Source organism: Pinus tabuliformis, chromosome 4_2 (genome assembly GCF_031772625.1).
Source record: "Pinus tabuliformis cultivar Carrire ecotype Pingquan chromosome 4_2, CPIR1, whole genome shotgun sequence".
In the NCBI taxonomy this organism is placed as follows: domain Eukaryota; kingdom Viridiplantae; phylum Streptophyta; class Pinopsida; order Pinales; family Pinaceae; genus Pinus; species Pinus tabuliformis.
In genome coordinates this window covers 917,840,562-917,865,941 of record NC_142304.1, presented here as the reverse complement: position 1 = coordinate 917,865,941, position 25,380 = coordinate 917,840,562, and the positions used below count along the sequence as shown (strand labels likewise).

At 36.2% G+C, this 25,380-nt stretch overlaps 1 protein-coding gene across 1 annotated transcript; it reads left to right on the top strand.

The window, feature by feature from the left end:
- Window positions 1-4,579: 4,579 nt before the first annotated feature.
- On the top strand, window positions 4,580-11,912 carry LOC149172662 (putative disease resistance protein RGA4). Its single transcript, XM_089426415.1, has 3 exons — window positions 4,580-5,937; window positions 10,459-10,553; window positions 11,254-11,912. The coding sequence occupies exons 1-3, from the start codon at window positions 4,580-4,582 to the stop codon at window positions 11,910-11,912; spliced, it is 2,112 nt and encodes a 703-aa protein (XP_089282541.1).
- Window positions 11,913-25,380: the final 13,468 nt, after the last annotated feature.

Below are 25,380 nucleotides of genomic sequence, written 5' to 3'. Positions count from 1 at the left end.
ATCAGCATAGAGATGACTAGCCAACCTCGATGCCTGCAAGCCTGTGGCGTGGGGGGAGATCTATGAGGACTGCAGTCCAAGAAGCAGCGAGAGCCTACCGAGAAGGGACGAATGAGGAAATCCGCCAACTAATCCAAGAAATGGAAGAGAATGTTATGGAAGAGCAGTCAAACCCTGAGATAGAGGAATGGGCAGACATCATCCATGACCTAGGCAACACCAGAGGGTGTATGACGCTCTATAGGCAAGCCCTTCATGTTTATTGGGTGTTAAAACGGCTTCTGGCGAAGGCTCTTGAGCAGGTAGCAGGGGAAATTGCAGAAATAGCACAAGGAATGCCGAATCTCAAGAAGGAAATGAAAAATTTGCAGGTCACCTTGATAATACAGAACAACAAACTGGAAGAGATCCAACAAAGGTTAATCCAGATGACTCAGGCACCCAAGGACCCTTTGGAAGCTCCTGCAAATGTTGATTGGGTCAATGAAGACCGGAAGGAATAATCTTTCACTGTTTCTTTTTCTAGACTTTTATATGTTAATTTTTAGTTTGTTAAGTGTTTTTAACTGCATAGTGCATATAGCTTGGATGGAAAGACTGGTTAAATTTTGTTACTAGACAACTTATAGCAAACTCAGGTGGCCAACAGACTTGGTTTCCCTCTTGGACAAGTTGAGGCCACCAAAACACTATATTTGGTTAACTGGCTATTATGAATAGAAAAGGAAGGTACTACCATTGCTTACAAAAAAAAAAATATTTCCTTGGGTTTATAATACCTTGGGGTTTTTGAATTAATCCCTTGGGTTTATAATATCAATTTGTTGGGTTTATTAGTCTAAGGGTTATTATTTGTAGGGTATAATATTATTCATCAGGTTTCTAATATTAATCCTAGGTTTTAATATAAATCCCTTGGGTTTATAGTCGTGGTCAACCATGTGCAACCATTGTCCAATGTCACATTGTGACATGGTTGTGCATGTTCGAGCATGGTAAAGCACATTGCCTTGGGTTTATAATATCGATCCCTTGTGTTTATTAATCTAAAGGTTCGTATTCCTAAGGTATAATATTGTTCACATGGCTTTTAATATTAATCCTAGGGTTTGATATAAATTCCTTAGGTTTATAATCATGGTCAACGATGGTCTTATGTCACATTCTGACAAAGATTGTCTCAATATGAAATCAACCATCGTCAACCATGGCCATTCATGATTAACCGTGCTCCAATGTCACATTGTGACATATATTGTCTCAATTTGAAAATCAACCATGGACAACTATGGTCGAACGTTGCATTTTGACAAAGATTGTCCTGACATTAAAAACAATCATGGTCAACCATGGTACAATATCACATTGTGAGGATTGTCTTAATATGAAACTTAATCATGGTCAACCATGTACCAACATCGCATTGTGACAAATATTGTCTCACTATGATAATCAACCATAGCGAACCATGGTCTATCATGGTCAACCATGGTGACATTGTGACAAAGATTGTTTCTTAGTTCAACGTCGCATTGTGATAACCATGGTCCAACGTCACATTGTGACAAAGATTGTCTCAATATGAAAATCTACCATGGTCAACCATTCTCCACCTTCACATTATAACAAAGGTTGTCTCAATATGAAAATCGATCATAGTCAACGATAGTCAACCGTCACATTGTGACAAAGATTATGTCAATATCAAAATCAACCATGGTCAAGCATGTTTATTTTAGGGTTTATAATATTTTTCAAAGGGTTTATATACCTTGGGTCTATAATATTTATCCCTTGGGTTTAAAATTTATCCCTTGGGTTTATAATCCCTTGGGTTTTTACTATTAATCCCTTGGGCTTATAATATTTATCTTAGGGTTTATATACCTTGGGTTTATAATATTAGTACCTTAGGTTTAATATTATTTACGTCGGTTTATAATACCTTGGGGTTTTATAATTAATCTCTTCGGTGTATAATATCAATCCATTGGGTTTATTAATCTAAGGGTTCATGTTCCTACAATATAATATTATTCATCATGTTCTTAATATTAATCCTAAGGTTTAATATAAATCCCTTGGGTTTATAATCATGGTTAACCAATGTCCAATGTCACATTGTGGCAAATATTGTCTCTACATGAAAATCAAAGGGGGTCAAATGTCACATTGTAACAAAGGTTGCCTCAATATGAAAATCATCCATGGTAAAATATGGTCAACCATGTTTATTTTAGGGTTTATAATATTTATGTTAGGGTTTATATACCTAGGGCTTATAGTGTTAGTCCCTTAGGTTTAATATTACTCCCCTGGGTTTACAATCCCTTGGGTTTTTAGTGTTAATCCTTTCATTTTATTATTCCTTAGGGTTTATAATATTCCCGAGGGTTTATTATCATGTTTATTTTTTAATATAAATAAATTATTACTCATTATTTATTAGTAATATTTAATTAAACTATTTAGTGTTCATAGGGTCTTGGATAGACATTGATCGAGTGCTTTCTTAAGGCACTCCTTGATATGAAGTCACCGGCTCAATTCCCCACCCAATTTGGGTCATATATTGGACATGCTGAAGATGTAGCCCTTCCAAGTATAATAATCAACTCCTTCGGTTTATATTATCAATTCCTTGGGTTTATTAATCTATGAGTTCATAATCCTAAAGTTTAATATTACTTTTTTTTTAATTTAATTTTAACACAATTGTTATTATGTAATCATTTAATAATACTATTAATTGATAATAGTAGCAATTTTAATTAATAACAATAATAATAATTTAGTAGTACTAATAACTATTTTGATATAATAATAAAATCAGATTTGCGATACTAAGAAGGTGGAAGATGAAAAACACGTTCTTTTAGACTCCCTGACTCTTACTCACATTTGCTCTTAATTCCCCAACATCTGCTACACTTCCAATCTTCTTGACTTATTAAGTCAGCCCAAGTATAACGATCTTGGAGCGCTTCTTTCTCGACATTTTTATCACAGAAACAAGATTTTGAAGAATCACAATTAGATTCTTTTTCTTTTCTTGAGGTCCAATCGGTCGCATCGGTCTTAGTGGACGTTAATAATAATCTTCTTCTTCATTATTATTATTATTAGTAATATTCTTTTTAATGTTATTTTTATTATTATATAATTAATTAATTTTAATTGTCAGTTTATTAATTAATATTATTATTAAATAATTAATTATATTAAGTAATTTTAAATTAAATAATAAAAATAAAATATTATTATTAATTATAATGATAATAATAATATTTTTATTTCAATATTTTTTGTATTATTATTTTTATTGTTATATATTTATTAATGGTAGATATAAATGAAGTCTTCAGCGATATCAACCATATTAATTAATGTAGTTGTGCTTGTACTAATTTAATGCCCATTAAAAATAACTCAATACCATCATTTAAAATATACTCGAAGAATAAATTTTTTATTTCAATACACATTGAAAACAAATCAATATCATCGACATTAAAAACTGACATGTACTTCGGAACAGTGGCTCTACGACTTGCACACAAATTTGGACTTAAATGGTAAGTCTGCTTAACCAACCGCCCTAATCTTTTACATACAAAGTTTAGTTGACTAAACTCACATTAAGCAACTACCCCAATGCCTATATATATATACACCTACCTACCCTAAGACATCTTAACTTATAGAATATATCTCGCAGAAAGAAGCCCCCTCATCGAGGGGATAGAGCCACGTTCTAAAAACAAACATGGAACGATCGAAACAAACACGACAATAGCATTAACTTGGACATGAAAAATAATACACACTAAAAACAACTTAACACGATCAAAAGACATTGTTTAAAGAGGTTACAATTTCGCAAGGTAAATTTATTGTTGAAATTTGGTAGGAAAATTTTCAAATAATTAGATTGCTCGAGAGTTTGAATCACTTTTTTATTATTAAGAAAATAGATTCAGCACTATCAAAAACCCCTTGGGCACCTAAATCTCCAAAATTTTCCACTAAATTTCTATCAAAATCTTACAAAAGTTCTATATGTTTGAAAAAAAAAGAATTATAACCAAATACACTATTTTTAAAAAATAAAAACTTTAAAATAATTATTTTATTTTAACCCATTGAAAAGAAGCCAATATCATCAACTTGTACTTAAACAAACATATATTAGAAACAACTGGATATCATCAAGTGGGACATTAAAAAAGGGCATGGATTTGGAAACATTGGCTCTACGAACCAAAGTCAATATCATCAACTTGGACTTAAACAAACATATATTAAAAACAACTCGATATCATCAAGTCGGACATTAAAAACAATTCTCATGTCCCAAATTCAACATTGGACACACTAGAAACTTACTGTGGTAAACACCCACGAAATTTTCATCCCGGTTCGAATGCCATGATCGATGGATCTCAACGACTCAACCGAAGGGGCTGACCTGTGAGGTTGTGTCCACGTTATTAAGTATGGAAATTGAAGAGTCTTCCAGTACAGGGTCCGGGTCTGATTAGAAGGTGGGAGAGCTTAGGAGCAGCTTCGAATAGAAAGCATGGCAGAAGTTTTAGTTATAACGCTGACAGATAAGCTAATTTCCATACTCGCTCAAAAACTAGTCCGAGAGATATCTCTGCTTAGCGGTTTTAGAGATGATTTTCAATCGATGTGTTTTGAGCTTAATGCTATCAAATGCCTCTTAGAGGACGCCAGAGAAAATAGACTGCAGGCCAATTCCAATTCACTTACCAATTGGCTGCACCAGCTTCTGGAATTTCTAGACGATGCTGTGGATATACTGGAGGATGGCAATGATCAGAAATTTGGGAGCCTTTTCTTTCGCCTTCAGATGGGCCACAAGATAAAGAATTTAAAGGGCAGATTGACGAAAATCCATGACAGTGCGCAATACCTCAAGTATGCTAGAAACCTCGATGTCATGAATCCTAGAGCTGAGGCGTTCAGTGGGGCGTATTCAGAGGACAGGAGAAAAAAGTCGAGTGCTCTTCTGAAGCCATCTATTCCGGTGGGGATGGAAGGGGACGTCGAAAAGATTACGAAATATATGTTGGTAGATGGCTCGTCAATCATTGCCATTGTGGGCATGGGAGGCACGTGCAAAACTCTGTTGCTCCAAAATGTGTTCTACGACACAAGGGTGAAAGGATGGTTTGATCATCTTGTTTGTCTAGCAGTGTCCCACAAATTCGTTGTTCACCAGTTGCTTTTGGAGATAGGCAAGCAGATAAAACTACCAGACAACCAGATGAGGCGCATGGATGCAAGCGCCGACGACTTGAGAGTGAGCATTGAAAGCCACTTAAGTGGAAAACGTGTTCTGTTTGTGCTTGATGACGTGTGGCACCGATATTTCTTGCGTCAGATTGAACTGAAAATGGACAACATTGTCGTTACCACGCGTCACAACAATGTAGCCAAGGCAATGCGGGCTAATCACATCCACTCTATGGTTTATTTAACCCCCGATAACAGTTGGAAACTGTTCTGCAAGCATGCCTTTCCTGACCGTGAAGATTGTAATGCTCCAGATGAGCTGGAGGCTGTTGCTCGCAGAATTGTGGAAAAATGTTCCAATCTACCACTGGTGGTTAAAACAATAGGAGCTTATATGGAGAGCGTAAATAAGCTTCCCAATGAATGGGAATCCACTTTGAAGCGCCTGGATGTCAAAGCACACATGAATGATCGAGTAATGCAGTGTGCCAATTTTGAAGAAGATATGTACGACCAGGTTATGCCAACTTTGAGGGTAAGTTACGGGGCTTTGCCTGATCATCTAAAGCCTTGCTTTCTTTACTGTTCTGCTTTTCCTCGCAACACTCAAATAAATTGCGAATATTTAGTGCATGCCTGGATTGCGGAAGGATTATTTCTAGGAACGATGATGAAGGAGTAGCAGAAGACACTAGATACGATGTTGGACGCTCTTACTTTAAAGATCTTATTGATCGATGCGTCATTAGATAAAATGTGAACAGAATTGAAAAGAAAGAGATGTAGCTCTCAGGTGTGGCCTGCACCTGGGGACTACACTCACAAAACTTGAGAGATCACTCTCGTCCACTCTATTCACCAATCAATCAAAGATTACATCATTAAATACAATACTAGGAAATAGGAAGTTGCACCCAAATCCCATAACTATAGGAACTAATCCTAAACTAGGGAGAAAGTTACAACAACGTAACTATTTTCTCCATTAATATCAAAATAATATTAATTATTCTCAACTCCCCCCCTTAATGGAGAAAGGGTTCTCCTGGACTCCTAGCATCTTTCTAAACAATTCAAATTTCACTCGTGCAAGAGGCTTTGTAAAAATATCAGCCACATTGTCACAAGTTTTACAATATTCAACAACAATTTCTTTTGACTGTATTTTCTCTCTAACAAAATGGAACTGAGTGTCTATATGTTTGGTGTTTTTGTGAAACACTGGATTGTATGCTAATTTGATGGTGCTCTGGTTGTCACTTTTGATAGAAGTGGGTTGCTTCTGTTCTTTTCCTGCATCTTTGAGAAGTCTCCTCAACTAGATCGCTTCACATGTTGCTGCACACAATGCTTGATACTCAGCTTCACATGACGACAAAGCTACAGTACTATGTTTTTTGCTGCTCCATGCTATAACCCCGGAACCTATGTTGAATGCATAACCTGTGATGGACCTCCGATCATCCAGGTTACCTGCCCAGTCTGAGTCTGAAAAACCTGCTAGAGTAACATCAGATACATCAGTGTATAAAATACCAAAATGAACAGTACCACAAAGATACCTCAACACGCTTTTTGCTGCTATCCAGTGGATTTCACACGGTTTCGACATGAATTAGCTCAACACACTAACTGAGTATGCCAAGTCAGGTCTGGTTGTTGTAAGATATATCAGGTTGCCAACCAGCTGTCTGTACATTGTGGCATCTACCTCCTTAGTGCCATCGTCACTGCTCAATTTCAGATTTTGCTGCAAAGGTGTCGCTGCTGATCTACACCGATCCATCCCAAAATTTTCCAACAGATTTCTAGTATACTTCCCTTGGGTAAGAAAAGTTCTTTGAATATCTCTGAATACTTCTAATCCCAGACAATAGTTAAGGCTTCTGAGATTTTTCATTTCAAAGACTTGTGCCATGAGCCTTTTGATTCCTCTGATTAAGTCATCTGCATTTCCTATTAGAATCATATCATCCACATATAGAGAAATCAAAATAATCTGCCCCTGATTGTTGTACTTGGTATACAAATTTGGGTCATTTAAGCTTCTATGGAAACCATGCTCTATAAAGAAAGAATCAACCGTTTCATACCAAGACCTGAGAGCTTGCTTTAAACCATATAAAGCCTTTTTCAACCTACAAACAAGCTGTTCCTGCCCCTGCTTTACAAATCCTTCTGGTTGTACTAAGTAAATTTCTTCTTTTAAATCACCATTTAAAAATGCAGATTTAACATCTAGTTGGTGTAATTCCCAATTACATTTAGTAGCTAAAGCAATAAGTAATCTGATTGTATTTAGCTTTGCTACAGGTGCAAAAGTATCATCAAAATCAATACCTTCCTGCTGTGAGTATCCTTTTGCAACCAACCTAGCTTTTAACTTATCTATACTTCCATCTGCATTAATTTTGGGTTTAAACAGCCATTTACTTCCTATAGGTGTTTTGTTTTTAGGCAGCTCTACTAATTCCCAAGTATTATTTCTAAGAATTGATTCCATCTCCTCATTCATTGCAGCTCTCCATTCCTCAAATTGACTAGCTTCTTTATAATTAGAGGGCTCTATAATGTTCAAAAACTTTGACATCAATGCATAGTTTCTCAACTTCAATGGTAATTGAGTCTTCCTACCTGAACTCCTTGGTAGGGGACTTACCTCAAATTTGTTTTCCTCTGCCATAACTGGGCCTGCTTTCTCAACTTCTTGTTGTTCTTCTTCATTCTCTTCTTTCTGCTCCTGTTCCTGCTCCCTTTCATCCTCGTTGCTTTCCTCCAACAGCAATGGAATGTGCCAATCATCTCCAACATCAGCTTTCCTTTCTTGTACCTGTTCATGAAAGACTACATCTCTACTTGCAAATGTTTTACGAGACTCAGAATTGAACAGTTTGTATGCTTTAAACTCTGTACCATAACCAACAAAGATACATTTTACTGCCTTAGGGTCTAGTTTCTTTCTATCAGCTTTGGGTACATGTGAAAATGCCTTTGACCCAAAGATTCTTAGATGATTTACTGCTGGTTTAAATCCATATAAGGCTTCAAAAGGGGTTTTGAAGCCAAGAAACCTAGTAGGACTTCTATTTTTCAAATATACAGCAGTATTTATCGCTTCTGCCCAAAAAATATTAGATAGACCTTTACCTTGCAACATGCTCCTTGCGCACTCCACCAAGGTTCTGTTTTTACGCTCTGCAACACCGTTTCACTGTGGTGTGTGCGGTACTGTATACTGTTGAACAATCCCATGAGATTTGCAGTATTTCATGAATTCCTTTAATTTGTATTCTCCTCCTTGATCAGATCGAAGAATTTTAATACTTTTTCCAAACTGTTTTTCCACCAGGGTTTTGAAATCTATAAAACATTGGAAAGTCTGACTTTTCTTGTTTAAAAAATAAACCCATGAATACCTAGTGCAGTGATCAGTAAACAACAAAAAATAGTATGCTCCCCCTAGCGACCTTGTCTGCATGGGACCACATACATCAGTGTGCACTAGCTCTAAGATTTCTGTTTGCCTCCTCCTATCATGCACAGGGAACTGTTCTCTGTGCATATTTCCTAAGGCATAACCATCACAGTTTAACTGGATATTACGAAAGATGGGGAGACCTTTGACCATACCTTTCTTTTGTAACAACATGAGATCTTGCAGATTCAGATGACCAAACCTCTGATGCCAGAGTTGTTCAGCTGTCGACTCTCCTGCAACCATGGCTTGCTTTGATATACTTTTTGCATCCAGTCTGTATAGGCTTCCAACTCGCATGCCTATTGCAACAATTTCATTCCTGCAATCCTTTATCACATAGTGAGTCTTGAAGAATTCGACATGCATATCTTGATCAGCCATCATGGATACAGATATCAGGTTTTTCTTTATTCCAAGTACATATAAAACATTTGAAAGGTGACTAATCTTTCCATTTGGTAATTTAACTGAAATCACCCCATGACCTTTAATCTGATATCCATTATCATCCCCTAGATATATTTTTGATCCATTTATAATTTCTTCAAGACTATCAAAAAATTCCTTATTACCTGTCATGTGAGAGGATGCTCCAGAATCGACATACCAGATGTCATCTTCATTTGATGCTGAAAGGGCACAGTCGACTGTGAACAGTGGAAATTCATGACTGAAGTTTTCCTTCAACAAAATTTGGATTTACCTGTCTCCTCCTTGCCTCATCAGCCTGCTTCTTATAATAACAATCTCTCTGTATATGACCCTTCTTTCCACAATAAAAGCATTTCTTTTCAGAATGATTTGCAAGCATACCTTTATGACAGTGATGTTTATGTGTTGTTCCTCCTTTCTGGACTGATTGCTGCTGTGACTGCTTCCCTTTAGATAGTCATCGTTTTGCCACCAACGCAAGATCGTCACTTTGGGGATTCAGATTCAGGTTCTGCCGTCGCTCTTCCTCTTACTGCAAGATCGCAGTGAGATCATCAAACGTGGGTGTTTTCTCCCTTGCCGAGAGTCCAGTGATGAAGGTTTGGAAATCATCACGTATCCCATTCATTGTAATTGCAACAAGATCTTCATCAGCCACCGCCACTCCAATGGCCCCCAATCCGTCTTTAACATCCTTAATTCGCGCGACAAATGCAGTAGCAGACTCCCTTTCGTCCATCCTCATTGAAAATAGCTTGCATTTCAGAGCCAAAACTCTGTTTGCATTCTGGGTCTCATACAGACTTTTGATTTTCGTCCAAATCTCTGCGGACGTTTTACAGTCTCTGATCTGTGCAATGACATTGTCTTTCACAGACATCTTCAACAAGACTTTGGCCTTGTTTTCTTGTTTTTCCCAGTCTTCCTTCTGTGTGGTTGCAGTCGGCTTCTACTCATCACTTGTTACGATAGTCCAAGCATTCGCACCTTCGAGCAGGGTCTGGATCTTAAACTTCCAATTCGTGAAGTTAGACCCGTTGAGTTTACCAGATTCGTTAAGGTAAGATTACATCGCATTACTCATTGTGAATCTACTTAACAATAACAAAAAACAATACCTGTCAGATGAATCTGTCACCTCTGCCACCGATCTACAGTGTCTGGCACTCTCGCTCCAATGAGAAAATTCGGCGTTTTCAACACAGCCGAAACAATGATCTGATCACAATTGATCCGATCCACCTCTCCCGAATTGATCTTCCACTTCGTCGATCCTGCTCTCCCTGCAGATCGCCAAACGAAGTCGAGGTTTCTCGCAAATCTCCTCTGGCGCTTTCCCGATCTGTCTCTCCCGGACGAATCTGTAACTCTGCCGATCTGCACTGTTTGCAAACCGCCAAACGAAGTTCACACTATTCACAGATCCCCTTGGCGCTACCCCGAGCGAAAAATCCGCGCTAATTGAAAATCGGTGCGAGTATTTTAATTGGCGCGACTTTCCCGGTAAAATCCCGCGCTAATCGGGCTTTCTGGCGCTTTAGCGCGATTTATCCCTTAAAATCCGCGCTAATCGGGCTTCTGGCGCGACTGTCAGCGCAAAATCCGCGCTAATCGGCCTTTCCACTCAGAAAAAAAAAAGTTTCCGAGTCTGAGCCAGGTGTTCTGCAGTCCACCTGCTCAATTGAGCACAGAGCTCTCGTGTACACACAGCCACAAAGGCACTTCAAGCCACACAGGCAATTCCGCCACACAGGTGACAAAAGATCAGGCTCACTCAAGCTGAGCTCTGATACCAAGATAAAATGTGAACATAATTGAAAAGAAAGAGATGTAGCTCTCAGGTGTGGCCTGCACCTGGGGACTACACTCACAAAACTTGAGAGATCACTCTCGTCCACTCTATTCACAAATCAATCAAAGATTACATCATTAAATACAATACTAGGAAATAGGAAGTTGCACCCAAATCCCATAACTATAGGAACTAATCCTAAACTAGGGAGAAAGTTACAACAACGTAACTATTTTCTCCATTAATATCAAGATAATATTAATTATTCTCAACTTCATTGAAATTTCACAAGTTGGTGGCGATGGGCGAGAAATGTATTGTAAAATGCATGACTTATTGCATGATCTAGCTCTTTCAGAATCTCCCAAGGCCAGAAAATGTTTTATAAGTCCTGGCACGGGATTGAAAGAATTTCCAGTCGATAAGTGCGAGGGCGTACGAAGAATTTCAATGATGAAAAACGATATATCCACAATCGACCAGGACATCCAGGCTCCAAGGCTCCGCTCTCTGTTGTTGTGGAATAATATCCATCTTACATCTATCTCTTCAACCTTTTTTAATAAGGTGAGTCATCTAACCGTGTTAGATTTAAGTCAGACTTCCATCCACTCATTGCCCAAATCTATTGGAAAATTAAGTCATCTGAAGTTGCTGAATCTGTCGGGGACAAAGATCGAGAAGCTTCCAAGATCGTTGAAGGGTCTCAGAAGTCTCCACTTTCTTGACTTGAGTCGATGCAAGAATCTACAGAGGCTGCATTCGTGGGTTGGTAAGCAAAAGCTAATGCTGCATCTCAATCTCGACGGCTGCAAAACGCTGGAGCCAATGCCTGTTAGGATATCGAAGCTCATCTCTCTGCGGACGTTAAAAGGCGTTGTATTCCAAACGGATAGGGAACTAAAAGCAGCTAATCCACCAGGCAGCTTGACATCGACAGATCGAAAATGAAAATGTTTGATCAAATGGACAGATCACAAATGCAAATGTTTGAAATGGGTAGATCGCAAATGTTTGAAGATCCTAGAAAACTTGTCAATAATGGATAGGGAACGAAAAGCAGCGAGTCCAGGAACCTTGAAATGGACGGATCTCAAATGTTTGAAGCTCCTAGAAAACCTGTCAATAACATTCTCCATATCTCAAGCGCCATTGGGATCAGAATCGGAATCAGAACAAGGCGTTCATATCAACGATGGGACTTTTGGAGTCATGACAAAGATGAGGACCCTCTTCTTGGAAATGAATATTCATGATGGTGGTGATAATTCCTGCCTTCTACATCTTCCAAACGACATGAATCGCATGGAGCACCTTGAACACCTGCATCTTCGTAACTGTGTCATGCCCAACTGGATCATTCTGCTTCAGAACCTCATGGTGCTCGTTTTAGATGGTGACAATATCTCTGGTGCAGATCATAGAGGGATAGAAAAGATTCCTAATCTCGTAGAGCTATCCATTGCGCACAACAATAGGTGCATTGAGTTTCCAGAGGAGTTTGGAAAAAGTGTAGCATTTTCCAAACTAAACAAGCTCAGCATAGAAGATTTCCATGGCTAAGAATCATTTTACATGTTTTTTTAAATATACATGTGCTTAACTCACAATTTAATTATTTTTATGATTAACAATAACAATACGTAGAATAAAGTTATAATTTACTTAATTTTATGACTTTTTAATCTTGATAATGTGAGATGTATCATGGCATATGTGTTTTGATGAGCATCATGAAGTAATTCCTATTTACATTTGCCAACCATTTAATTTATATAGAAGAGTATTAATTAATCTCACATTATTATTTTCTTCTTAAGATCATTACATTTTGATTTCTTCATTTTGTTCAGAGGAACATTTCATTTTTCTCTATCAATATGTCTAACACAATATCTTCAAAACCAACACTTCAATACTCAAATCAGTGACAAGCACTTCCCTCCTTTCCCATTGGTATTTACCCACCAACTCCCCTAGAAAACATTCTCTATCAACCAACTCCGTTGAAATCTTCCTCGATAGAGACCCATATATATTTGTGTGACTCCATAGGAGGAGATTAAACATTCGCTAGAGATTTGAATGTTTTCATGTAGTGTGTTTCAGAGGTAAAATTCAAGAATTTATGGAGCGGTTCTTTATTTTAGGAGTTATAAATAAGTAGACAAAGAAAACAAAGTAGAATCAGCTCAATGAGACTTTAATTAATTCAAACTCACATACCCACTAAATACATGATATAGTCATATTTTATGGCAATGAGATGAATAGACTAGATAAAAACAACAACCTAGAATGGTAATGGCTCCTACTCTACTCCAACTCACTCTTACATAGGAAAACTACATAGTTTAGAATATGAACTTGAAACTCTTAACAATTTAGAATCTTCATTTCTCTATCATCTCTAACACTCCCCCTTAATTAAGAAATCAATTATTTACCATACCTAACTTATCTCTACATGATGTAAACTTATCTTTTACTAGAGGCTTAGTAAATATGTCTACCAAATTATCATTTGTATTACAATGGATCAATCAATTTCTTTTGATTGCAATTTTTCTTGTACAAAATGATTTTTTTTTAATATTTTTTGAACTTGCATGATAGATTAGGTTATTCCACAGTTTTATAACGTTTTGAATGTCACATTTAATGATTATTGGTAATTCCTATTTTTTTTCTCATGTCTTAAAGAATTCTTCTTAGCCAAATTGCTTTACAAGTTCCACTACATACGAGCTTGTACTTAGCTTCAGTGTAACGAAAAGAAACAATTGGATGTTTCTTTCTGCTCCATGACATATTTTTGGTTCTAATATTGAATGCATAACTAGAGGTGAAATCCCTGTCATCTCGATCTCTTGCCCAATCAAAATCTGAATTACATGACAACTCAACCTCCAAATCATTAGTATATTCAACACCGAAATTTTTAGTCTCCTTCAAATATGAAAAAGCTCTTTTTGTTTCTTTCTAGTGGCTTTCATGTGGTTACTTAGCCATGAATTGAATAAGTATGTTAACTAAATATGTTATTCCTAGTTTGGTTGTAGTTAAGTAATTTGGACTTCCCCACAATTGTCTATACAATATGCCATTCACTTCTTTTGTTTCATCATCACTACTGAGTTTAACATTATGTTTTAATGGTATAGATACTGCTTTACATCCATCATGTCGAATCTTCTGATTAATTCTTGTTTATATTTACTTTTTGTACCAAGGTTCTACAATTATATCTCCAAACATTAAGACCTAAACAGTAATGCAACTCTCTAAAATCCTTTATTTCAAATTCTTGTGATAGACAATTTTTGATGTTTTTAATTAACTTGATAGAGTTTCATGTTATGATAAGATCATCAACATATACCCAAATAAAAACAATATGTCCTTTTCCAGCCATCTTGATATATAGATTTGGATATCTCTTATGTTTAGTAAAACCTAGTAGAGAGAAGAATTTATCAAGCTTCGCATAACAAGACCTAGGTGCTTGTTTGATTCCATGTAATGATTTGTTAACTTTCCAACAAGATGTTCTTATCCCTACTTTACAAAACCTTCTGGTTGAACAAGATAGACTTCTCCCTTTAAATATCCATTCAGAAATGTTGACTTACATTTAACTGATTTAGCTTCCACCTATCCTTCGTAGTCAATGCAATTGTCATTCTAATAGTATTCATTTTAGCCACAGATCAAAAAATGCCTTCATAATCTATCCCTTATTTCTATTAGTAACCCTTTGCTATCAGTCTAGATTTAGATTTATTAATAATTCCATTGGCATTAAGTCTAGTTTTGAATGACCATTTTGAGCCTATTGGAACTTTATCTTTAGGAACCCTTTCAATTCTCATGTATCATTTTTCATAATTGAACCATATTCATTTTTCATGGAATCCATCTATTCCTTGTGATCTTTGGCTTGCTCATTATTTAAAGACTTAACTATTTTTATAACTTGAGTCACTAATGCATAATATTTATTCTTGATTGGCATCTAAATTTTCCTTATTAATCTTCATAATGGTTCATTTCTCTATATCTCCTGAATAAATGTGAGTACATTACTATTTGCTATTTTCATAATATATATCCAACCATTTTTTTTCATGTCACATGAATTGAATAACTAGAATTAATAAACCATGTATTAACACCATCAATTTTTGCTAGATATTTTTTTGTCAGCACTACTAGTAAAACGATATATAAAATGAATAATTCGCTATTTTTGAGACACTCACTAATTGAGGTTTCCTTACCAACAAAATTTCCTCAATGTCATTTATTGTTGGACTAATCAAATTTCTTTTATTTCAATCTTTAGTAAAATGTTTAGGCTTACCGCGAGGTTCGTGCAAATTTGATGAAACTTCTGTGAAATTTCGAGCCATTTCCGCAGCTTATCCGTGAAATTTCGAGTTTAACCGTGTCGAGGATGGGCAAGCCCCGTGACGTATTGAGAAAACTAAAGTCACAAAGATTTTTTTTGGTGTTCAAAAATCAAAGAGTCACGTGGATCGTATTAATTTGTGTGAGAGTTTTTTTGAAAAGACAACTCACACTTTTTAAACGAATTGGGTTATTAGAAACGTTTGGCCTTAAGAGTTATTAAAGGATTATATAAAAATATTTTTAATAAAGTTCTTTTTATCTAATAAAGGGCTTATTTAAAGTGTTTTTTAAAATGAAATTTTTTATAAAATGGTTTTGTAAGGTTTATAAAGGGGTTTTGTTAAGATAGGTTCTTAATATTGTTTGAAGATAAAAAATAGAAAAATAAAAAAATAAGATGGTTATATCTAATTTCTAGCCATAGTTTTTTTGTTCACAGGGAAAGATTATGATGTGTAGGCCATTAAGATGAAGACCACATTGAAGGCTCATGATGTTTGGCATCATGTCCACTTTGGGTTTCCAGAACCTAAGAATGAAGCAGAAGAATAAGTTCTCACTAATTCACAGAGGGAATTATGGAAGAAAGAAAAAAATCATAATGAAAAAGCATTGCAGCTTATCCAGCAGGGAGTAGACCAAGGAGTGTTCCAAGAAATTATGATCATGTCTTCAATAAAGACAACATGGGAGACCTTAGCAACAAGCTATAAAGGTATGGCCAAAGTCAATATTCTTAAGTTGTAGAATACTAGGAGAGATTTTGAAATTCCATAGATGAAAGAGATAAATGCCATCGATTCCTTCATGAATCGGATCATGAACGTCGTAAACTAGTTAAAAATTTATGGTGAATATATTAAAGATCAAATAGTGGTTGAGAAGGTCTTGAAATCTTTCTCTACCAAATTTGACGTTGTGGTAGTAGCCATAGAAGAAGCCAATGATTTAACACTAAAATTTAATGAGTTGATGGGACAACTTGTATCCTAAGAAGAAAGGATAGACTGAAATAAGTATTCCACTTTAGAAATCATTTTCAAAAGTCAGGTTTCTATTTCAAGAGGTAGAGGTTGAGGCACATGTAAATCGAGAGGCAGAGAATGAGGCAGAAGACATGGTGCTTAGAGAGATGGCTGAGAAGAGCAGGAACATGAAAGTGGAAGAAGGAGCAAAAACTTCAACAATAATCAAAGGTGAAATGTTATTATTGCAATAAATTTGGTCACTATGCCCGTGATTGCAGGAAGAGGATAGTTGATCAAGGAAACCAGAGAGCTAATGCCACTACAAAGGATACTAACTCCATGTTCCTATATTTCCATACCATGCACGAACCTTCTGATAATATGTCGCTATTAGACAATGGTAGCAATAAGCGCATGACAAGCAACAATAATTTGGTTGCAAATTTGGATCAATCTATGAAGACAGAGGTAAAGTTGGGGACTAACAAGATTGTGGATGTAGATGGCAAAGGAGTAGTCAACATTATGACAAAGCAAGGGGAGACAAAGGCAATTTTAAAGGTGTATTATGTCCCTGGTCTCAAACAAAATGTGATAAGTGCTGGAAAATTGATGCAGAAGGGATACAAAGTTATATTTCAAGGACAAAAGTGTGTTATATATGAAAAGCCCCCAAGAAAGTAGTTGATAGAAAACCTACAGATGACGAGGAACAAACCCTTTCTTCTAATTATGAATTATAATGATTAGGTTAGTTCCTTTACAGTTGCATGTTCAAATGATTACTGGTTATGGCACTTGTAGTTTGGACACTTGCATTTTCTGGTTTAAGATTGTTTTAGTAGAAACAAATGGTTTGAGGGTTACATCCCATCAAAGAACCTGCTAACACTTGTGAGTGTTGCATCTTGGAAAAGAAACACCGTGAAAATTTTCCAAATGGAGTTGCATATAGAGTAAAGTAGCCTCTTGAGCTAGTGCATACAGACCTGTGTGGACCTATGAGGACAAAATCGATTGGTGGAAGTTTCTACTTCTTCACTTTCATTGATGATTATAGTAGGAAGACTTCGTTTTACTTGTTAAATAAAAAGTCTGAAACTTTTCAAAGTTCAAAAAATTCAAAGCCTTAGCGGAGAATCAAATTGATTGGCAAATCAAGGTATTAAGGTCAGATCGTGGTGGAGAATATGATTCAAAGGAATTTCATGATTACTACAAACAACATGGAATCAGAATAAATTTTACAAATAAATACACACCACAGCAGAATGGTGTAGCAAAGAGAAAGAACAAGCCAATTATGAACATGGCAAGGAGCATGTCGAAAGGAAGAAACTTGTCTAATGAGTACTGGGCATAAGTAGTTGCATGTGTTGTCTATGTGATAAAAAGATCCCCTACAAAGAGTGTGATGAACAGAGTACCAGAAGAAGCATGGCCATGTATGTCTTGCAGTGTATCTCATCTCAGAATGTTTGGATGTGTAGGTTATGCACATGTGCCTAAGGAGCTAAGAAGAAAATTGGATGATAAAAGTGAAAAATGCATATTTAATGGTTATAGCGAGCAATCAAAAGCTTACAAACTGTATAACCCCATCACCAATAAGACCTTAATAAAAATATGCGTTATGTTCAAAGAACAAGATTCATGGAATGGGAGTATAGACAAAACAATTGATGCAAAAACACCATTGATGGAAGACGATGTAGCAGAGAGGGAGAAACAAGAATCACAAGAGAATACATGAGCAAGGACTCCAATATTTTATGAGCAACATGGATCTTCAAGCAGATCGATAGATTGGAATTCTCCAAGCATCCAATCTGGTGATGTATCAAGTAATGGTAAGAGAAAGATGAGAGTTTTGAAAGACTTTTATGATGATTTAGATGTTAGTTCAAATTTTGCATTGTTTTCATTCCAACCTTCTTCATTTGAAGAAGCCATCAAAGATGAAAATTGGGTGCAAGCCATGGATGAAGAAATTGAAGTTATTGAAAAGAATGATACATGGAATTTGGTTGATTTTCCAAAGGATAAAAATATCATTGGTGTAAAATGGGTGTACAAGACAAAGTTGAATGAGAAAGGTGAAATTGATAGATTTAAAGCAAGACTTGTAGCAAAAGGATTCTCGAAGGAACTGGGAATAGATTTTGGAGAAACATTTTCTTCGGTAGCCATATTGGATACCGTAAGAGTAGTCTCAGTAACAACAACTCAGAACACGTGGAAATTATATCAAATGGATGTGAAATTAGCCTTCTTAAATGGAATTATAGAAGAAGAAATTAATGTGCAACAGCCTCCAGGTTATGAATTTGAAGGTAAAAAAGACAATGTTTAGAGGTTGAAGAAAGCTCTTTATGGACTCAAGCAAGATACTAGAGCTTGGTATAGTAGAATCTAGCTACATGATCAAGAATGGATATTGGAGAAGCAACATTGAGCCTACCTTGTACACAAAGGTTAATGAGCATGAACAAATTTTGATTGTTTGCTTATATGTGGATGGCATGATTTATACAGGTGACCTTGAGTTAGATGAATTTAAAGAAACCATGATGAAAGAATTTTAGATGACAGATCTTCGTATTATGAGATACTTTCTTGACATAGAAGTTGAGCAATTTGAAAAATGAATTTTTATTTGTTAAAATAAGTATGTTAGAGATTTGTTGAAAATATTCAGGATGGAGAATGGAAAACTTGTCCCTACACCAGTTGCAACAGGTACAAAGTTAAGCAAGGATGATGAAGGATTAGATGTCAATCCAACTCTATTCAAAATATTGGTTGGAAGCCTCATGTATCTCACAACTACAAGACCAGATATTAAGCGAGGAGTGAGTTTGATTTCCATATTTATGGGGACTCCAAAAGACACACATTGGAGAACAAGAAAAATAATTCTGAGATACATAACAAGAAATAGATATTGTGGCATAATGTAAGCAAGCACAAAGAATAAGGATTTGATTGGATATACAGATAGTGATTTTGCAGGAAGTTTGGATGATATGAAGAGCGCTTATGGTTATGTGTTCCATCTTGGTTCAGGTGTGATTTCATGGGCATCTAAGAAGCAACCTATTGTGACACCTTTGTGAGTAGAAGAAGAATATGTAGCAAAGCTATCAGCAGCATGCCAAGCAGTGTGGTTAAGAAGAGTATTTGATGGACTCAAGAAGAAACAAAAATGATCAACAACAATATAGTGTGACAACAGCTCAACGAGAGCAAGAATATTGATATTAGATATCATTTTATTAGAGAGCTTGTGAGAAATGGAGAATTTCAATTGAAGCCTTGTAAATCAAGTGATCAATTGGCTGATATATTTACTAAGCCATTAGAAAAAGATGTGTTTGAGTTTCACAAAAGAAACTTGTGTGTTGTAAGCCTAGCTACGACATAGACCAGCATACATGTTTGAGTTGTCATGAGTCGTGTCTTGGTTTAACAGTCGTAATTAAAGGGGATCGTTAAAATAGCAAATTACTCCCGCATGGAGAGTTATCTATAATTAGAGAGTCAGTTAACTGAGTCGAGTTGAGTCAAGTTGATTCAAGACGATGTAAAGTCAAATTTAGTGTGTGGTTGCATACCAAGTTATTTTAGGCGAGTTGCTAGTCGAAAAAGGTTTAAATACCCCTTATAGGGTTCATTGTAGTCATCAAGTTTTTGTGTGATTAGTTGAAGAGCCACAACTCGTGTTATTGTGTGTAAATTATTTGTGTTATTTCGTGTATTTACTCCTCTGCCTTTCCAACAACAGTAAGATCTATATAGTAAATAAACATTGAAAATTTACATATTTTATAATATGCTAATGAAACTCTAACCATATAACCATATATAATCTTCATTTCTTTATTATCTCTAACGGTTAGAATGTATCGAAAATAGCGGTAGCTCTTTTTGGGGCGAGGGGTATGCAAATTCATTATTTTAATTATTAGTTTAATAATACGATGGTATTATAGAATCTGATTAACAGTTCTCCTTCTATAGATCCCACATCTTTTAGCTCATTCCAAAATATCACAACCAACTCAAGATGCAACTAAACTGTCTCTACCAGTTTGGGTGTTAAAGGCCAGAGGGCACAACACCCAGTTGGAAACACATGGAATGCAAATAATGAAATACCTAAAGACTATTGAAGCTATTTAAGCTATTGTGTTAGTACTAATTATACAAAAAGTGAGTTTTCGATTGAGTTGCTAGCTCAGATTTTTTTTGAAGTACAATCCCATTCTGTATTACCATTAACCTTAAAAATCCATGGACAGATTTGATAGTGTGCAAGTAGAAGAGTGTGCTAAAAATTGGTATTGAGAAAGGGAAAAAATTTCAAAGCTAAGAGTAATTTACATACTTGAATGCAAGCCATGGAAGGGTAGTGTGAATAAGGAATACAAAGTTATATTTGGACATGAAGCTCACTTTCCATTTCGTAGGGCAATGGGATTGATGCTGATATTGATGAAAATTTTGTTAATAACAATGTTATGGAATACTTTCTGGATATTGTAATAATTACAACGGGATTGATATTGATAAAAATATTGTTATTAACAATGTTATAGAATACTTTGTAGATATTGTAATAATCACCATAGGCCACACGATTGATGTTGATATTGATGAAAATATTGTTATCAACTATGTTATGGAATACTTTGTAGAATTATAATAATTACCACAGAATTCAAAGAGAATATTACATGACCAACTTCAAATGATCTTTAAGGAATTTCTTACCTAAATATATGATCAATATTGTATTTTTTTTATATCTTAAGCTTGAAGTCGACAACGATGGAGAAACGAAAATGAGTTGTAGGATCTCGTGGAAAAATGGTTATTCCATTATACCATTCAATCACATGCCAGAATAGTGAACTTCATTTTATGAATAGAGTAGAGAGAATGTGGAAATCTTACTAGATAGAAAAAGAGTAGGATCAAAATATCTAAGAATCAGTTGATGAAATGCAAACTTTGAAATAATAATTATGTAATATATCCATATGGATATCACTCTTAGATGTCCATTACTTACATATGCAATTTTTCCATGAGAGTAATAATTATCTCTTAAATATTATCGTTATCTATAGAAAGACTATGCAACTTCTTAATTTTAGGATTTAAAATGCCATCCTCAGTGTATTAATAAAAAACAAAATTTGGCTAATGAATTAACTTTGCATGTTTTCATTGTAATTCATCATAGGAAATATAATTTCGTTTGTAGGTGATGTATAATGATGAGATTTCACTTCTTTTTAGACAATTAGAAATAATGGAATAATTATTTCTCTTATTTAGACTATATTGAAAATAATGCTAACTTATGGATAAGAGGAAACATAGTTACCAACTTGATGAAAACTCTCCAAAGCTCTCTTTTCTTTAGAAGATGCACTTCACCTTGATACAAATGCATGGAAAAATTCTTATGTCCTTCTTTATTTCTCCATTAATCATATGATGTTCCAAGAACTTTGATTGTTATGTTAAATAAGAGTTATCGAGGTGACTGTTTAACTTGTTTAGTTATCATGTAAATAAGGTGTATGTTGACATGACTAAATTTGTTATTTTTGCATAGATGTGTTTCTTGAATAGAGGTTCCCAAGGAAATGAAATGGTACATGCAAGAATAGCTAATGTGACTAGGTGTGAAAAATGATACAATAAAATCATGTTCTCTCTTGTTAAACTAGCTACTAGGATTGCGAATTGGTTTTATAGTTCCCACCATCACATTTCACCACTTATTGTTGTCCCTCAAATTCCATATGCCTTGGCACATGTTTGTCCCTAAAATTCCATATGCCTTGTCATATGACTTCCTTACCTATGATCTCTTACACGGAAGCCACCTCTTGTTCTCGCACTAGCACTTCCAAGACCGATGGCAAAGGGAAAAGGGAGCTCTCTTTTCCATATTTACATCCTGAAATAAATGGACCTAAGAGTAATAAAAAGAGGAGAGTTTTACTTTAACACAAGGATCGAGAGATATCTTGATTGGGACTTTAGTTTGAATTTATTTTCACTTGTTTTTCACACTTGAGTATAAACATATATTATGGCAATAACCTCATTTTTTGTTATACAAAATTTTGAACATCAAGAGATGGGTGGCACAAGGATGATTTCATGCATGCCTTAGGATGATTTCATGCACGCCTTTTGATGAGTTACGCAGAGACGATTTTCATTAATACTTGGACTTCGTCATAGTTACCAAATTCGGTCGAATTAATGGAAAAATTTGAAAATACGTCAGTTCGGTTCGGTTTGCGAACTAATTCGTTAATTCGAAGTTCGGTACGTCATGCTCAGTTTACAAGAGAGCATAACAGTTTTCCGCACAACCAATTCAGTTTACAGAGTTTTCCACGTCGCCCATCTGCTCTTGAAAAACCCTTTTCCACAGCCGACTCAGTTTACAGGGGATAACAGCTAACAACAGTTTTCCAGGTCCCCCATCCGCTCTTCAAAAACCCTTTCGCGTCCATAAAACTGCATACAGCTAACTGTTCAAATCGCATCCATAAAACTGCATACAACTAACCGTTAAAATTAGATTCAACTTTCCATTAACGAACTTAGATTTGATGGACATCAGAGCAACTTTCCAAGAGCGGTGAGATGGCAGGTTAAGTCTTAATGAATGGTAAATTTCATGGTAAATAGCAAGGTTGTTATTGGTTGGTTTTTTAATCTCTAAGTTTCCAAGACCTGTGAGATGACACGTTAATATAAGTCTTAATGAATGGTAAAGCTGGTTCGCTTTTTAATCGATCAGATTAGGAAGTATGCTTTTTTAGCAAGGTTGTTAACGCAAAGTTGTTAATAGTTGGTTTTTTAATTGATAAGATTTTAGGAAGTATTTTTTTTAAGTAAAGTTGTTAATAAAATCTGTTAAAAGTTAAGGAAAGTGATAAATAGATTATTTAGGACACTGTTGTGCTCTACAACAACCCCCCATTTCATAACATTTTCATTCACACAAAAAATTAACATATGGAATGGGTCCCTTTTAAAATTTAATTGGCATCAATGCTTTTGTGTTCAAAAAGGTATGATAATCAAATGAGTTTATGTATTTAAGCCTTTTTGAATAGTAGTGTTCCAATAATAAAACAATCTTTTGTCATTGCAATAAAGCGATCGCAAGATCGCATATCGCAATGACATGAGAAATATATTAAAACGGCACCTTGTTCTCCGCTAATGCGATATCGCTGTCGGCGATCGGCGATATTCCATGCACACCTAATAAGGGCACATAACTCACGCCCCGACGTGACGCGATATCGGCGATCGGCTATCGGCGTTGCCTCATGTGGGATAAACGCTTTAAGTTATAAATCCCGACCCGATGCGATATCGCTATCGGCCGTCGGCAGAATCCTTTGCACTTTGATAAGGCGCTCGGGTCTTAACCCCGATGCGACGCGATATCGCAATCGAAAATTGGCAAATCACTTTATATGCACTTTGTAATGTTTCCACGCGCTAGTCCGATGCGATGTCGCTATCGGCACTCGGCAGGATCTTTTTCTAATGATTGTGTAGCATCTATTCCTCGATGCGATGCGATATCGCTCATCGGCGGTTGGCATTCTCAAAAAGTCATCGCTTGAAGCCTTAAAGTTATATTGATATCCGGTTGATAAAGTGAAAATTTCAAAATGCCGTTAAATGCAGGGATAAGGTAATGCATGTGTATTTAAAACTTTGCCCCTTCGATTAACGAACACTTGCGTTTAACCGCCAAAATATCTGTTGCACGCTTAAGGGGGTCATTCAGCCGGATAACGGTGTAATAGTCATTTAATGAGTAGCAGGCCTTAAATCACCATTAATGCATCTGCAATATCTTCCCAGTGATGGGATTCGCAGCCACTTTTGAGAATTAATCTCACCACGCTTCAAATGATATATCTTTCCTGTTATGGATTGTCATTGTTATTTCCTTGTTATGATTTCTCTTGCATTTGTGTAGAATTCATCTGTTGAGAGAAGCCTAAGCATGATGGGGAAGAAATCCAAGAGGACCGCGGGCTCCGCTACTACATCTGTTGCAGTACAAGCTGCTGCAGATAAGAAGAAAGGCCTAATTTCAGACACTACGTGCACTGGTCTCACTAGGACTTCATGGCAGGGCACATATAATCTATTAGAGGCTGAGCAACCGGAAGTGACAGTGACAGAGGCTAGTGTGGATGTACTAAAGAAGTCCATTGCTACTCTCAAAGACTTGGCCGACTCCTTTCTTCACTGGATAGCAGCCAGAGAGCAGGTCCTTCCCTACACTGATGTAGTGCGCTGGGCAATCGAGGAAATTCCAATCATTGATAGAACGTTTCACACAAGGGATGGAAGGATTTTCGAGTCGTTCAAGCCAGAGCACCTAAGGCAAATGTATCATTTGCCCGAGCCGGAGAAAATCTATAACAAAGCCTTCGTGGAGAAATTTGCAGCCGAAAATGAAGTACAATCTGAACCCATCCGGGATTGGAGGCAGAATCCGGCCAAACACAAGCACGAAATCTCGGGTAAGTACTCCGTCGATTCTTTGGCTTCTCCCTATTGCTATGCGGGGATTATGATGTGTAGACTATGGGGGTTACATGACTCTGCTAATTTCGACATAGAAATGGTTCCTCTGATGGAAGCAGCTGTTAATAGTATAATCATGGATTGGGCCACCATTCTTTCTGATAAGTTGGTCGTAGCTGTTCGTGACTTTAGAGCCAAATCCGTAGTCACCGAAAGGAAAATCCCACCATTTTATTATAGTGCTTACATTATGGATACCTTGTGCTTTAATTCTGAGTTTCCTATCCTCGGTTGGAGGTGGACCACCCAAGACCCTTCACCCATTCATTTGTACCATCAGAAATTGTGGAAGTCCTCTTACAATGACCATTTGTATCAAATTTGCAATGGTTTTATGGTTCCCATTCATTATTCCATTTTTGATCGGCCTATTCCCAAAATCTCCT